The sequence below is a fragment of the Nematolebias whitei genome, chromosome 16, assembly GCF_014905685.2.
Source record: "Nematolebias whitei isolate Nwh7 chromosome 16, NemWhi1, whole genome shotgun sequence".
Lineage (NCBI taxonomy): Eukaryota > Metazoa > Chordata > Actinopteri > Cyprinodontiformes > Rivulidae > Nematolebias > Nematolebias whitei.
Window position 1 is genome coordinate 7,856,707 of NC_056513.1, and position 13,695 is coordinate 7,870,401.

Below are 13,695 nucleotides of genomic sequence, written 5' to 3' on the forward strand. Positions count from 1 at the left end.
GTCACGAGCTTTGGGTTGTGACCGAAAGAATGAGATCTCGGATACAAGCGGCTGAAATGAGTTTTCTCCACAGGGTGTCTGGGCTCTCCCTTAGAGATAGGGTGAGAAGCTCGATCATCTGGGAGAGACTCAGAGTAGAGCCGCTGCTTCTCCACGTCGAGAGGAGCCAGTTGAGGTGGCTTGGGCATCTGTTTAGGATGCCTTCTGGACGCCTCCCTGGTGAAGTGTTCCGGACACGTCCCACCGGAAGGAAGCCCAGAGGAAGACCCAGGACACGCTGGAGGGACTATGTTTCTCGGCTGGCCTGGGAACGCCTCGGGATTCCCCCAGAAGAGCTGGCCCAAGTGGCTGGGGAGAGGGAAGTCTGGGCCTCCCTACTTAGGCTGCTACCCCTGCGACCCGACCCCGGATAAGCGAAAGAAAATGGATGGATGGATGGATGGATGGATGGATGAATATATCATGTAAACTTGATGTCATTTATATGATGTCATGTAAACATGATGTCCTATAAACTTGATGTTACATAAACATGTCACGTAATCATGATGTCATGTAAACATAAAGTCATGTAAGCATGATGTCACATAAATATGATATAATATAAACATTATACTACATAAACAAGTCACATAAACATGATATCATGTAAACGATATTTTCGCATAAACATGATGCAGAGTAAACATGTCATGTAAACATGATGCCACGTAAACATGATGCCACGTAAACATGATGTCACGTAAGCATGCTGTCATGTAAACATGATATTGTCAAGTAAACACGATGCTGATTAAACATGTAATATAAACATGATGTCACGTAAACATTATGTCATGTAAACATGACACCACGTAAACATGTCATGTAAACACAATGTCATGTAAACATGATATCACATTAAACACATCACGTAAACATGATGCTACGTAAACACAAACTCCAGCTGCTGATTTGATCTTTTAAAGTCACGTTTCAGGAAGTAAATCATCCGTTTAAATCTTCAAAAACCTCAAACACAAAAACACATTCACCTCCACTATTTCCCTGTTTCTTCTGCACCGCCTGCTTGTCTCCTCCCACACACACACACACACACGCACGCACACGCACGCACACGCACGCACGCACACACACACACACACACACACACACACACACACACACACACACACACACACACACACACACACACACACACACACACACTCCCTGTTGGAACTTGTCCACAGAAGCTGTGAGTCAGACTGATTAACAACTTAAACAACTTGTGCAGGTAACTCCAGGTGTTCCTGCAGCTCAGAGGAGCCGAGTGTCTCTAGAGATGATCTGAAAGGTAAAATACGCTCTGCTTTATTAATCATAATACAAGTCTCTGCTTTATTAATCATAATACAAGTCTCTGCTTTATTAATCATTAATACAAGTCTCTGCTTTATTAATCACAATACAAGTCTCTGCTTTATTAATCATTAATACAAGTCTCTGCTTTATTAATCATAATACAAGTCTCTGCTTTATTAATCATTAATACAAGTCTCTGCTTTATTAATCATTAATATAACTCTTTGCTTTATTAATCATTAATACATCTTTCTGCTTTATTAGTCATTAATACAACTCTCTGCTTTATTAATCATGATACAAGTCTCTGCTTTATTAATCACAATACAAGTCTCTGCTTTATTAGTCATTAACACAACTCTCTTCTTTATTAATCATTAATACAACTCTCTGTTTTATTAGTCATTAATACAACTATCTGCTTTATTAATCATTAATACAACTCTCTGTTTTATTAGTCATTAATACAACTATCTGCTTTATTAATCATTATTAGATGACCAGCAGGTGGGATCATTTGATGAGCAGGGAGACCACTGATCTGTAAACTCATATTTAATCAGAGTAACAGACGAAAGACAGATTCTGGCAGTAATTAAGAGTTAGTCAATAAAATACAAAGTTAGGGAAATAAATTAGTTGTTAAAAAGTGTTTGTCAGCTGGTAATGATCAATAAACACTCAAAACTCTGAGTTTGACAAAAAGACAAACAAAAAGTTCAAATAAAACTGTGAAACTGTAAAACGTTAAATACAATAAAGTGTATTTATATACTGCAAGAATCAAAATGAAGTTGACCTGGAAACTAAATGAAACAAAGTGATTCACGTTTACTTTGTGCTTCTGCACAGATGAATTTACTGTAAAACACAAATAAAAGTATGAATTTATTACAGCTGATGTCATTTCTCACTAGTGTTTCCTGAAAGTACAGAAACAATCTTAAATAAAATATGAGTTTTAATCAATTTATTCTGAATGCTTCAATACTGAGATTATTTTCAAATATTTACATGTATTTACTGAAACGGTATAAAAACACAAGCTTCACATGTGGAAAACAACACGATTTAATCTGTTAACTTCAAGCTGGAGAACTCCTTGAAGGAATGCATATCGCCCGCCAGACTTTTCGACAAAGCTCTAGCGAGATCTGCCAGCCCTCAGAGGATGCGCTGAGGATGACTCTCAGCTACTACCGCTTCAAACTTTAGCTCAGAATCGTAACAATCACGGAGCTAGACTCATTTTTGTGTTGATCAGTCGGAGATGCCAATCCATCGATGACTTTCTGAAAGTTTCATTGAATTTCATCCTGTGGTTCAGGAGATATTTTGCTAACAGACAAGCAAATTCGCACAAATGCACCGAAGCATTTACATGATCGCCCGTCTTTCACAGCGGGAGAAACGAGTTTACATAAATCAAAATGCTCATCTAACTGTGAGATCTGATTTATTCTGTTGGACTAATCCCTATCATTACTTCTAACACTAATCCAGCTGCCCTCGGCTCAAAATGCCTCACTGAGCCTCACTTTGACCCGAGGGCAGCAGCGGGGTTAAAGTTTATTATTTTACCTGGGACTCGAGGGAAACCTTAGACCTGCTGAGATGTTGTAAAATGATCCGTTTGTTCTTGTTTGAACGGAGCTGCGTGGTCCCTCCTGCCGCCCCCAGGCCTCGGTTTGAAAACTGAGGCCTGGGGGCGGCAGGAGGTTCTTCACCTGAACCAGGAGCTTCAGGTGGATCCTTTAAATCAGAGGCAGGTCGGGGCGAAAGGAGAACAACCTGGAAGGACAGAAATGTGACGCTGCAGCTTCTGACTCATGATGTAGAGAAAAGTTTTATTTTTTTAATCCGGTTCTTTAATCTGATTTAATTTATTGTTTCGTTTTTGTTTGTTCTTCCTGGTTTTAGCTCCTGGATGGACAAGCCGACAGCAGTGAAGACGCTCAGTTCTGACGGAGCAGCCGCAGGATGCAGCTCAGGTAGACAAACCAGGATTTAATCCACCAATCCCAGATTAATATTCCAGACTTGATGTTTCATATAAAAGATAAATATTCCCCGAGTTTATCTTCTGACCTTTAATGGGGGATTTTCTTATTCCAGTGGTCATAAAGTCCGTAACTTCTCGACTTGCGACACAAAGTAAGATTTTATTTTGTTTTTACTCCTCGAACATGAATGAACTCTTTGTCACAGCAGCTGGATTAAAAGACTCTAATCCTTTTTTAGTGTTAGATTATTTTCATCTAAATGTTTTATTGTGTGAATGTTTATGAAGCATTCACACGATTGTGAGACATTTTTCTTCACTGCGCTTTTCAGCATCTTTATCGTTCCACAATTCTTTTGCCATTTCAACAAATCACACATCAAAGCGTTCGGCTCTTTCAGGACAATCCTGCTATGACTTTTTGTTTTGGTGCAACTTTAGCTTTTTGAAATATTTAGCCTTTTCTGACATTTTTTTCCTCATAGAAAATGAACTGAGCTCATTTTACATCCTTCAACTCTTTAGATGTGTTTATAACCTTTTACTGCTCCTTTCACGTTTTGTTCTGGTTCAGCTTCTTTCAGCTTCCTTCTGCAAATTCAAAAAAAATTCAGCTAATTTCAGCTACATTCAGCTGTTTTGTGCTCCTTTTAGATTCTTTCTGCTAACTACAACATTTTGTGCTTCTTCTAACTTTTTTCCTGATCCTACCAGTGTATGTATACAAGTTTCATCCTTTTCTGCTATTTCAGCTACTATTTAGCTGTTTTTATGCTAATTTAAGATTTTTCAGCTAATTCAACATTTTTTGCACTTATTTAAACTTTTTTCAGCCTAATTCAGCAAAAAAAAAAAATCTTTCCTCTCCACTTCCTTCTGGTAATTTAAGCTTCTTTCTGAAAATTTAGCTACTTTTCAGATTTTTTTAATTTTTTTTACTAATTTCATTTTTTTTCAGATAATTTCCAATTTTTTTGTGCTCATTTCTGCTTCTTTAAGCAAACATGTTCTTTCTACTGCCTTCTGCTAATTTAAGCTTGTTCTACCTTTTACGCTATTTTTAATAGCATTTTTTTTAGCTATTTTCAGCTGTTTTCAGATAAATTCAAGCTTTTCGTGGTAATTTCTGCTACTTTCAGTCTAATTAACTTATTTCTGGTAATTTCAGCTTGTTGTGCTGCTTTCAGCTTTTTCTGCTATTTCAACTACTTTTTAGCTGTTTTAGTGCTAATTTTAGCTTTTCAAACTAATTCCACATTTTTATCTCATTCAGCTCCTTCCACTTTAAGCTTCTTTCTGCATTTTCAGCTACTTTTCAGCAATTTTTTTGATTGATTTCCAAATTTTTGTGCTAATTTAAGCATAATTCAGCAAATATAAGTTCTTTCTGCTTTAATCTGGTAACTCAGGCTTTTTCTTCCATTTCTTTGCAATTTGTCTAGTTTTATAGTGTTACCATAATAATGCCAATTTAAGTTCAATAAACAAACCTATAATGATGAAAACAGCATATTTCAAAGAACATTTATGAGATTCAGCGTTTTCTCATTTCTTTTAGTCGTGTGTGAAGCGTTTAAACATTGTGGAGGAGCGGAGCGACATGAGTTTTTATGTGTTAAAGCTGCTTTAGCTCCTGAATTATATTTTTATTTAACCAAATCAAACAGGTTGAGTTGGAGTTTAAACCCGTTCTGAAGGACAGAACTGGACCAAAAACATTTAGATATTTATTTGCCGCTTACTAAAATAAAGATGATTGTATTAGTTCAAAGAAATACAATAAAGTTACCTTTAGAAAAAACAAATGATTTGGTATTTATTGAACGAGTTACTGTAAATCCTAAAAGTATTCACAGCGCTTCACTTTGTCCACATTTCGTTATGTTCCAGCCTTAATCCAAATTGTATTAAATTAATCACTTTCCTCAATTTCAATTGTACACCACTATGACAATGTGAAAAAAGATTTTTAGAGATTTTTATTAAAATAGAAAACTAAGAAATGATACGTATTCATAGCCTTTGTCATGAAGCTCAAATTGAGCTCAGATACCGTTTCCACTGATCATCCTGGAGATGTTTCTTCAAGTTAAATGGAGTCCACCTGTGGTAAATTCATCTGATTGAGTTTGATTTGGAAAAGCACACCTGTCTATATAAGGCCCCACAGTTGACAGTGCATGTCAGAGCACAAACACCAAGCATGAAGTCAAAGGAATTGTCTGTAAACCTCCAAGACAGGATTGTGTTGAGGTCCAAATCTGGGGAAGGATACAGAAACATTTCTGGTGCTTTGAAGGTCCCAATGAGCAAAGTGGCCTCCATCATTCGTTAATGGAAGAAGTTTGGAACCACCAGGACTCTTCCTAGACCTGGCCGGACGTCTAAACTGAGTGATTGGGGGAGAAGGCCCTTAGTCAGGGAGGTGACCAAGAACCAGATAGTCACTCTGTCAGAGCTCCAGTGTTCCTCTGTAGAGAGAGGAGAACCTTCCAGAAGGACAACTATCTCTGCAGCAATCCACCAATCAGGCGTGCATGGTAGTGGTCAGATGAAAGCCACTTAGCAATAAAAGGCACATGGCAGCTTATCTGGAGTTTGGCAAATACCATGTCCAATACCATCCCTACAGTGAAGCATGGTGGTGGCAGCATCGTGCTATGGGGATGTTTTCAGCAGCAAGAACTGGAAGGCTAGTCAGGGTAGAGGGAAAGATGAATGCAGTAATGTACAGAGACATCCTGGATGAAAACGTCTCCAGAGCGTTCTTGACCTCGGACTGGGGCGACGGTTCATTGTTCAGCAGGACAACGACCCAAAGGCACGTGGCCAAGATCTCAAAGGAGTGGCTTCAGGACCACTCTTAATGTCCTGGAGGGGCCAAGCCAGAGTCCAGACCTGAATCTGATTGAACATCTCTGGAGGTATCTGAAAATGGCTGCGCAGATGTCTCCATCCAACCTGACGGAGCTGGAGAAGTTCTGCAAAGAAGAATGGGACAAACTGCCAAAAGAGAGGTGTGCTCAGCTTGAAGCATCAAATTCAAAAAGACTGGAGGCTGTAATTACCGTGTTTTCCGGAGTATAAGTCGCATCAGTCAAAAAAAGCATCAAGAAGAGGAAAACACATACTGTATATAAGTCGCTTCGGCGTATAAGTTGCATTTATTATGCGTCACCCGTTGCGTTTATTGTGCATTTATTTAATGGTCAAAACAGCTTCATTTCGCCTGGGCGGCGGCGGCGGCGGCACCATCCATCCATCCATCCATCCATCCATCCATCCATCCATCCATCCATCCATCCATCCATCCATCCATCCATCCATCCATCCATCTATGCATACATACATACATCCATCGCAGCCGGAGCCGCTAGCTCTCCAGTGTTCCTCCGCCTGCACCAGCTGAGTGAAGCGAGCGCGCACGGGAGAACTCGCTGTTGCACTTCTTCGAAATTTAAAGCGCCAGTCAAAAATTGCGTTATGAATATGGAAAACAAAACGTATATAAGTTGCTTTGACATATAAGTCACAGGGGTGACAAATCTATGCAAACAAACTGCGACTTATACGCCAGAAAATACGGTACTGCCAAAGGTGGATCAACAAAGTATTAAGCAAAGGCTGTGAATACTTAACGTAAATGTGATGTCATGGTTTTCTATTCTTAATAAAATCTCAAAATATACATTTTTCACATTGTCATGGTGGGGTGTGTGGAATTTTGAGGAAAGAGATTAATTGAATACAATTTAGAATAAGGCTGAAACGAAACAAAATGTGGACCAAGTGAAGCACTGTGAATACTTTCAAAAACAAATTTATTTTGACTTTTTTTCTGTCAGGATTTAATCTAAAGTCACATTTATAAATTGAACGACCTCATTACTGATGTGCAACTTCTAGCTTTGCAAACACAACATGTTGACAAATGTGTGTAATATTTAACACCACAATAAAGTTGTTAGGTTGACACGTGTAGCAGCTAACGAGCACTAACCTTTGTGTAACAAGCCAGTCATTTGTGAGTCATTTCAGTGATTTGAGAACTAATTCCTCCACTAAACTGACTTTACAGTGACTCGTACAGTTTGGAGCAGAGTTTATTGTCAGAATAATATTTTTAAAGAGTTAAAAATCTAAACTGCGGTCTGAAGAGGTAACAGATGTTAAAAGTTCAACAAGGAAGAACAACTGTGCCTTTCAGCACACGTTTAATATGTCTGATGGAAAACATGATTGAAGACGTTAAGACGATGGTTCATGGTGAAACATTAAGGTCAAATGCAGCCTAAATATTTTTTACTGCCTGCGGGCATCAGGTTGACAGATTTTCATTTTTCTTTTAGAAAAGAAGTCGTTACTTTGGGCAGTGCCGGGAGCAGAAACCATGAATGTGTCATGAATTGCTCTGATAAAAATGAAGGGATGAAGCGTAAAAAACGCACGTCCAGACATGAAATTCAAGAATGTTCCCTGATTACAAGAATCCCTGAAATGAGCGCTCAGTTTATCGGTCAAACATTAACCGTGCCCGTCGGGTCTTTCATCTGAGCGCAGGTTTAGAGGAGTTCACCCTCAGGTTGAGGTTTAGACGAGTTGTTTTAATAAAATTTGACTTTTACACAAAAATAAACTCTGGGAAGTTCCAGCTTGACCAAATGAAACGGTAAATTCTTGTCCAACAAAGTTCAGTCAGATCATCTGGATGGTTTATTTTATTGTTGAGACGTTTCGTCCTTCATCCAAAGGACTTCATCAGTCTGAGGAGCCGCAACAAACTGAGTCCCACAAGCAGCACACTCACATAGTGGACCAACAAGATGGTTTCTGGGTCTTAGTGTTACAGTAGTAGCGTTAGCTCTCTCCCCCGTCAACTCCTCTGAGGCAGCCATAGCCAAAGCTGTTCAAAACATCAAAGTTCATGCGCAATAATCCAAGTAAAAAAATCCAACAAAGTTCAATCAGGTCCATCATCTTATCAACAGCAAACTGGTTGGTCCACTAAGTGTGTGTGTTGCTTGTGGGACTGAGTTTATTGTGGTTCCTCGGACTGATGAAGTCCTTTGGATGAAGGATTAAACATCTTAACAAAAACAAAAACAAAAAAATCCTGAATACCTGACTGAAGTTTGTTGGATTTTTAAACCTGGATTAGTGAGCATGAATTTTGGTGGTAAATTTTTGTGTTTTCCTCTTGCAGGTGATTTTTCTCTAAACGCAGGTGGGTCCAGTGGCAGGGCTACAGGAGGGGGTGCGGGGAGCTCAGTCTTGATCACTTCCAGCAGGTCCCATCAGAGTGGATCCGGAGTGGGTGAGGGGTCCGGGAGCGTCAGTGTCACCTCTGGGTCTTTGTCCGCAAGCGGGGGATTTGTAGCGTCAGGGGCCTCGAGGGCAGGAAGGGGGTCCAAAGGGGCTGGAAGGGGATCCTCTAGCATGTCCCACAGTTTTGTTAGCAGTGCTAAAGAAGGAAAAAGAGACGCAGGTCTCGGTGCTGTGACCATCTCCACGGTGACCAAGACCAGCTCGACTTCAGGAGGATCCGGGGAGACGAAGAGGAGTTCATCATCGTCTTCTCCTTATTCACCTTCTACAAAGGAGAGGAAGAGTGTGACCACCATGGCAGCGGCTCTGGCTGAGGTCTTCGATGGTCAGTCACAGGTCGGAGGTTAAAGTTTTTCACGGTTTGCACGAAATAAAAGTTTTATGTGAGTTTTATTTACATGTTTCAGAAAGCTCAAGCACAAACTCGTCTCCAGAGTACAACCGGAAGGAGTACGGTCAGTTTGCCCGAGAGTTTTGAGTCAAACTGAGAAGGCATGTTGACTAAAAGTGTGTTTAATTTTATTTATTTATTACTTTTGCAGTTACTTCAAGTGCAACTTCAAGTTCTGCCACCAGAGGGCGAACTCAAAGCAGAGGTAGTCAAGTCAAATTTATTTATAAAGCATATTTAAAACAGCAGCTGTTACCAACGTGCTTAACAATAAGATCAAGGCACTAAAAAGATATAAAAAATAAAAGCATAAAAAATAAAAACACACAATGAGAAACAATGAAATACTAAATCAAATCAGTGTGTTAAACATCAGTGAGTACAGTTGTGTTTTTAGAAGAGATTTAAAAGCAGGGAGTGAAGTGGTCTGTCTAATGTTGGGGGGCAAATTGTTCCAAAGTTTGGGGCCCATGACTGAAAAAGTCCGATCACCTCTGAGCTCCAGCCTGGTTTTTGCTACAACCAAAAGCAGCTGATCAGATGATCTCAGCAATCGAGAAGGAACATATGGTTGAAGAAGGTCAGAGAGATATGAGGGGGCAAGGCCATTTAGGCACTTAAAGGTCAGCAGGAGAATTTTAAAATAAATTCTGACATGCACAGGGAGCCAGTGAAGGGAGGACAAAACTGGTGAAATGTGCTCAAACCTACGAGTTCCTGTTCCAGGTACACAGATGCTATAGCAAAAAGTCCCTACATTTACACTTTATTTCTGTTCTTTTTATTTTATTAAATTAATGTAATCAAAGTAACGGAGATATTTATTTAGTTTTGTTTGTTTTCAGAGAGCGAGATCAGAGCCAGGCTTCAGAGTGCTTCACCTCCAGCCAGATGTGAGTCCTTCATGGACTCAAATCATTCATGTGAAATTAAAATAAAACAAAACTAGAGACGCAAAAATCCTGCCTAGTTAGTTTTATTGCTGGGATATTTTTTCAGGGACGGAGCTGGATGACGTGAAGCGCCTGCTGAGGGGGAACCCCTCCACCAGCATCAGTCCCACTCAGTCCCCCAACAACACGCTGCCCATCCCCAGGAAGGCCAGCGTGGAAACCAGGACCACACCTGAGAGCCCCACAGGTTCACCCAGCCGGCTGTCGATCAAGATCACAAGGTTCATCTGAGAATCTTTACTCAATTGGTCAACCATCTTTGTGTTTCAGATCAGTACGGCAGCGTTTGGTCTGCAGACGTGAGCAGTGGATACGGGTACAACACAAACCCCAACAACTACTCCACCACCTCCGCCCTTTACCAGTCAGGTCAGGACTAAGACCATCTGGAACCACCGACGCTGAAATGGAGATATATATATTAAAAAAAGTTTATAAGAAAATTGACAACAACTAGAGAAAATGCTTTTCCTGCTAAAATGCAAAACAACTGAGTTCTGAATGACTTTGCTGAAATTTGATGAAGGAGCAGAAAGTGAGCTGACAGCTACATGTAGCAAAAAGCTAAAAGTAATGGAATGTTATCTTAAAGAAACAAAATGCCACCTAAAAACCAAAAGCAACAAAATGTTATTAAAATGTTAACCAACACATACAGTATATTCAAAAAGTAAAATGAGGTAAAAACCAAAAGTAATAAAGCATGCAGCTCAAATTAGTAGTAGTAGTAGTAACATAACAGTAGTAGAGCAACCATTTCCAAAGAAAACATTAATGGTAGTAGCATTAGCATCAAGAGCTGTAGCATTAACAGTAGTAGCATAAACAATACCAGTACTACCTTTACCAGTAGAAACTTAACAGTAGTAGAATTAAAAGAAGTAGCATTAGCAGTAGTAGCATTAGCAGTCATAGAATTAGTGGTAGTGGCATTAGCATTCATAGCGTTAACAGCATTAACAGATGTATTAGCAGTTGTAGCATTAGCATTAACCGTAGTAACATAAAAGCAGTAGCGCAACCTTTTCCAAAGAAAACATTAATGGTAGTAGCATTAGCATAAAGAGCTGTAGCATTAACAGTAGTAGCATAAACAATACCAGTACTATCTTTACCAGTAGAAACTTAACAGTAGTAGAATTAACAGAAGTAGCATTAGCAGTAGTGGCATTAGCATTCATAGCGTTAACAGCATTAACAGATGCATTAGCAGTTGTAGCATTAGCAATACCAATAGTACCATTACCAGTATAAACTTAATGGTAGTAGTGTTACAGTAGTAGCATTAGCATTAACAGTCGTAGCATTATCAGTCATAGAATTAGCTGTAGTGACATTAGCATTCATAGCATTAACATTAGTAGCATTAGCATTAACAGTTGTAGCATTATCAGTCATAGAATTAGCTGTAGTGACATTAGCATTCGTAGCATTAACATTAGTAGCATTAGCATTAAAAGTCGTAGCATTATCAGTCATAGAATTAGCTGTAGTGACATTAGCATTCATAGCATTAACATTAGTAGCATTAGCATTAACAGTTGTAGCATTAGCATTCATAGTGTTAACAGCATTAACAGATGTATTAGCAGTTGTAGAATTAGTATCATTACCAGTAGAAACGTAATGGTAGTAGTGTTACAGTAGTAGCATTAGCAGTCTTAGCATTACAGTAGTAACATTAGCAGGATTAGCATTAGCAATACCAGTAGAAACCTCACAGTAGCATTATTAGTCGTAGCATTAACAGTAGTTTACTAATATAATTTCAGAGCTGTTTGTTTTTGAAGGATTTTAAGAGAGCTCATTGTCTTTAATTTGTGATTGTTTTTCATTCAAATCCCAGAGGGAAGTTAAATAACTGTATAATAACTAAATACTATTTTTATTAATATCAATAAATGATAAATTAAATAAATATATTTAAGTAAATATTCTGAAAAGTATAAAAGTTACAAACCCCAAATTCCTACCACCTATTTCCTGAATGAATTGAATAATTTATAATAGGAAATATTAAGCTAATATGTAGTTAGGTTCAAAACCTACAGAAAAACAAAACAAGAGTGCTGACACACAATAAAATAGCTGACTCAGATTTAGAGGTTTTATTATAAAAATGTTATTTAATATTTTAACAATCAGTCAGAAACGTACAGATGAGCTGTGGATCTTTTAAACATGCTTTAGCAGAAAAGAGCAGATTCTGATCTTTGAACGTTTTGTTTTCCATCATCTGTGACCGACAAGAGACAGAAAAGAGTTGTTTTGTCCCCTGCAGGAGTTCAGAACAACCGGACTCTTGGTTCTGCCTCTGTGAACGCTGGTCTTTCTGCCAGCAGCTCCGGTGAGACTCAGAGCCTTCAGGGGTTTCACACCTTCATCATCATTGTCCTCACCCTGTTTCTCCTCAGCAGCTCCGGTGTACGGTGTGCAGAACAACCTGACCAATCCGACGGTCCTCACCTCCACCGGAGCCGGCACACAGATAGGTGACCCACCAGCAAACCAGATGGTTCTAATGTTCTGGCAGTTTCCTCCACAACAATCTGCTTATAAAAACATTTTTAAGTGTATGTTTGTGTCTGTTTGCAGTTTACGGAGTGCAGAAAAATGTTTCTGGACTGAGCTCGACCACAGGTGAGGTTCTGTTGACCCTAATCCAGACTGCCCCATCACTTGGAGTTCTCCAGACTTTCTGAAGCTCTTTCAGAGTTCTCTCAGTTTCAGTCCTCGTTCCTGAGCATTTTCAGAGGAACACTTTGACCTCCGACCTCATTCAGACAGAAAACGTTTGTTTGTGTCGACTCAGAACAAACTGAAGAAAGTTTAAAACCGATATTTAGTCTCTTGAAAAAACAAACAGATTTTTTTATGAAACAAAACACAAATCTGGAGGAGACATGAAGTAATCCCAAGGTGTGAGTCCAGACTGTGGCATAGGAACCATGAATGTTCTGCTGGGGATGAAATGAATACTGACAGAATATATGGACAGGGGTTGATAAACGATTGGAGACACCTGGGCTGAAGACAGACCTGGAGCAGGTGAGAGTGGGCGTGGCAGCCTGGCTGAACAGACTGTAAAGTCTTAAAGGGATCTCACTTACACATATCTGTCTTAATGTTGTTCTCTATTCTACTAAAAGCTGTTTGTGACGCGTGAAAACTCCTAATTGCTTAAAAATTATACGTTTATTACATTTTTCACCTAAGGATGTCGTTATTTTACCGGCGCAATACAATCTAGGGCAATGACATACATCGTTTGTAGCGGAGAATAAAACACAAAGAGTAAAGGCTAGAAAGTTATAATGTGACAGTAAAGATATATTGTGTATTAGTTTTTGTGATCAATAAATGAGTCAAAATGATCAAACGTGATCATCTATGCTATAGGTCTGGAGCTAACGCCATATATTTATTAGCTCCAGAGCTAACGTTATTAGGTCTGGCACTAATTTTATATTTATTAGCTCTGGAGCTAATGTTAGCCTATTAGCTCTGGAGCTAACACTATTAGCTCCAGAGCTAACGTTAAATATAGGCCTATTAGCCCTGAAGCTAATAGTGTTAGCTCCAGAACTAACGTTATATATAGGCCTATTAGCTCTGGAGCTAACACTATTAGCTCAGAGCTAATGTTAGCCTATTAGCTCTGGAGCTAACACTATTAGCTC

The 13,695-nt window shown here is 39.2% G+C and overlaps 1 protein-coding gene across 1 annotated transcript in view; it reads left to right on the top strand.

Annotated features, from left to right (window-relative positions):
* The first annotated feature begins 1,284 nt into the window (after positions 1–1,284).
* The window catches only part of LOC119423056 (collagen alpha-1(XVII) chain), a 30,466-nt gene continuing 18,055 nt past the window's right edge, over positions 1,285–13,695 (top strand). The window contains exons 1-12 of the mRNA XM_037690465.1: positions 1,285–1,336; positions 3,265–3,335; positions 3,460–3,498; positions 8,550–8,996; positions 9,079–9,126; positions 9,214–9,267; positions 9,908–9,955; positions 10,062–10,202; positions 10,286–10,384; positions 12,297–12,362; positions 12,433–12,507; positions 12,611–12,655. Coding sequence (XP_037546393.1) covers positions 3,272–3,335; positions 3,460–3,498; positions 8,550–8,996; positions 9,079–9,126; positions 9,214–9,267; positions 9,908–9,955; positions 10,062–10,202; positions 10,286–10,384; positions 12,297–12,362; positions 12,433–12,507; positions 12,611–12,655 — 1,126 coding nt within the window. The 5' untranslated portion in view covers positions 1,285–1,336; positions 3,265–3,271. The remainder of the gene's footprint in view (positions 1,337–3,264; positions 3,336–3,459; positions 3,499–8,549; positions 8,997–9,078; positions 9,127–9,213; positions 9,268–9,907; positions 9,956–10,061; positions 10,203–10,285; positions 10,385–12,296; positions 12,363–12,432; positions 12,508–12,610; positions 12,656–13,695) is intronic.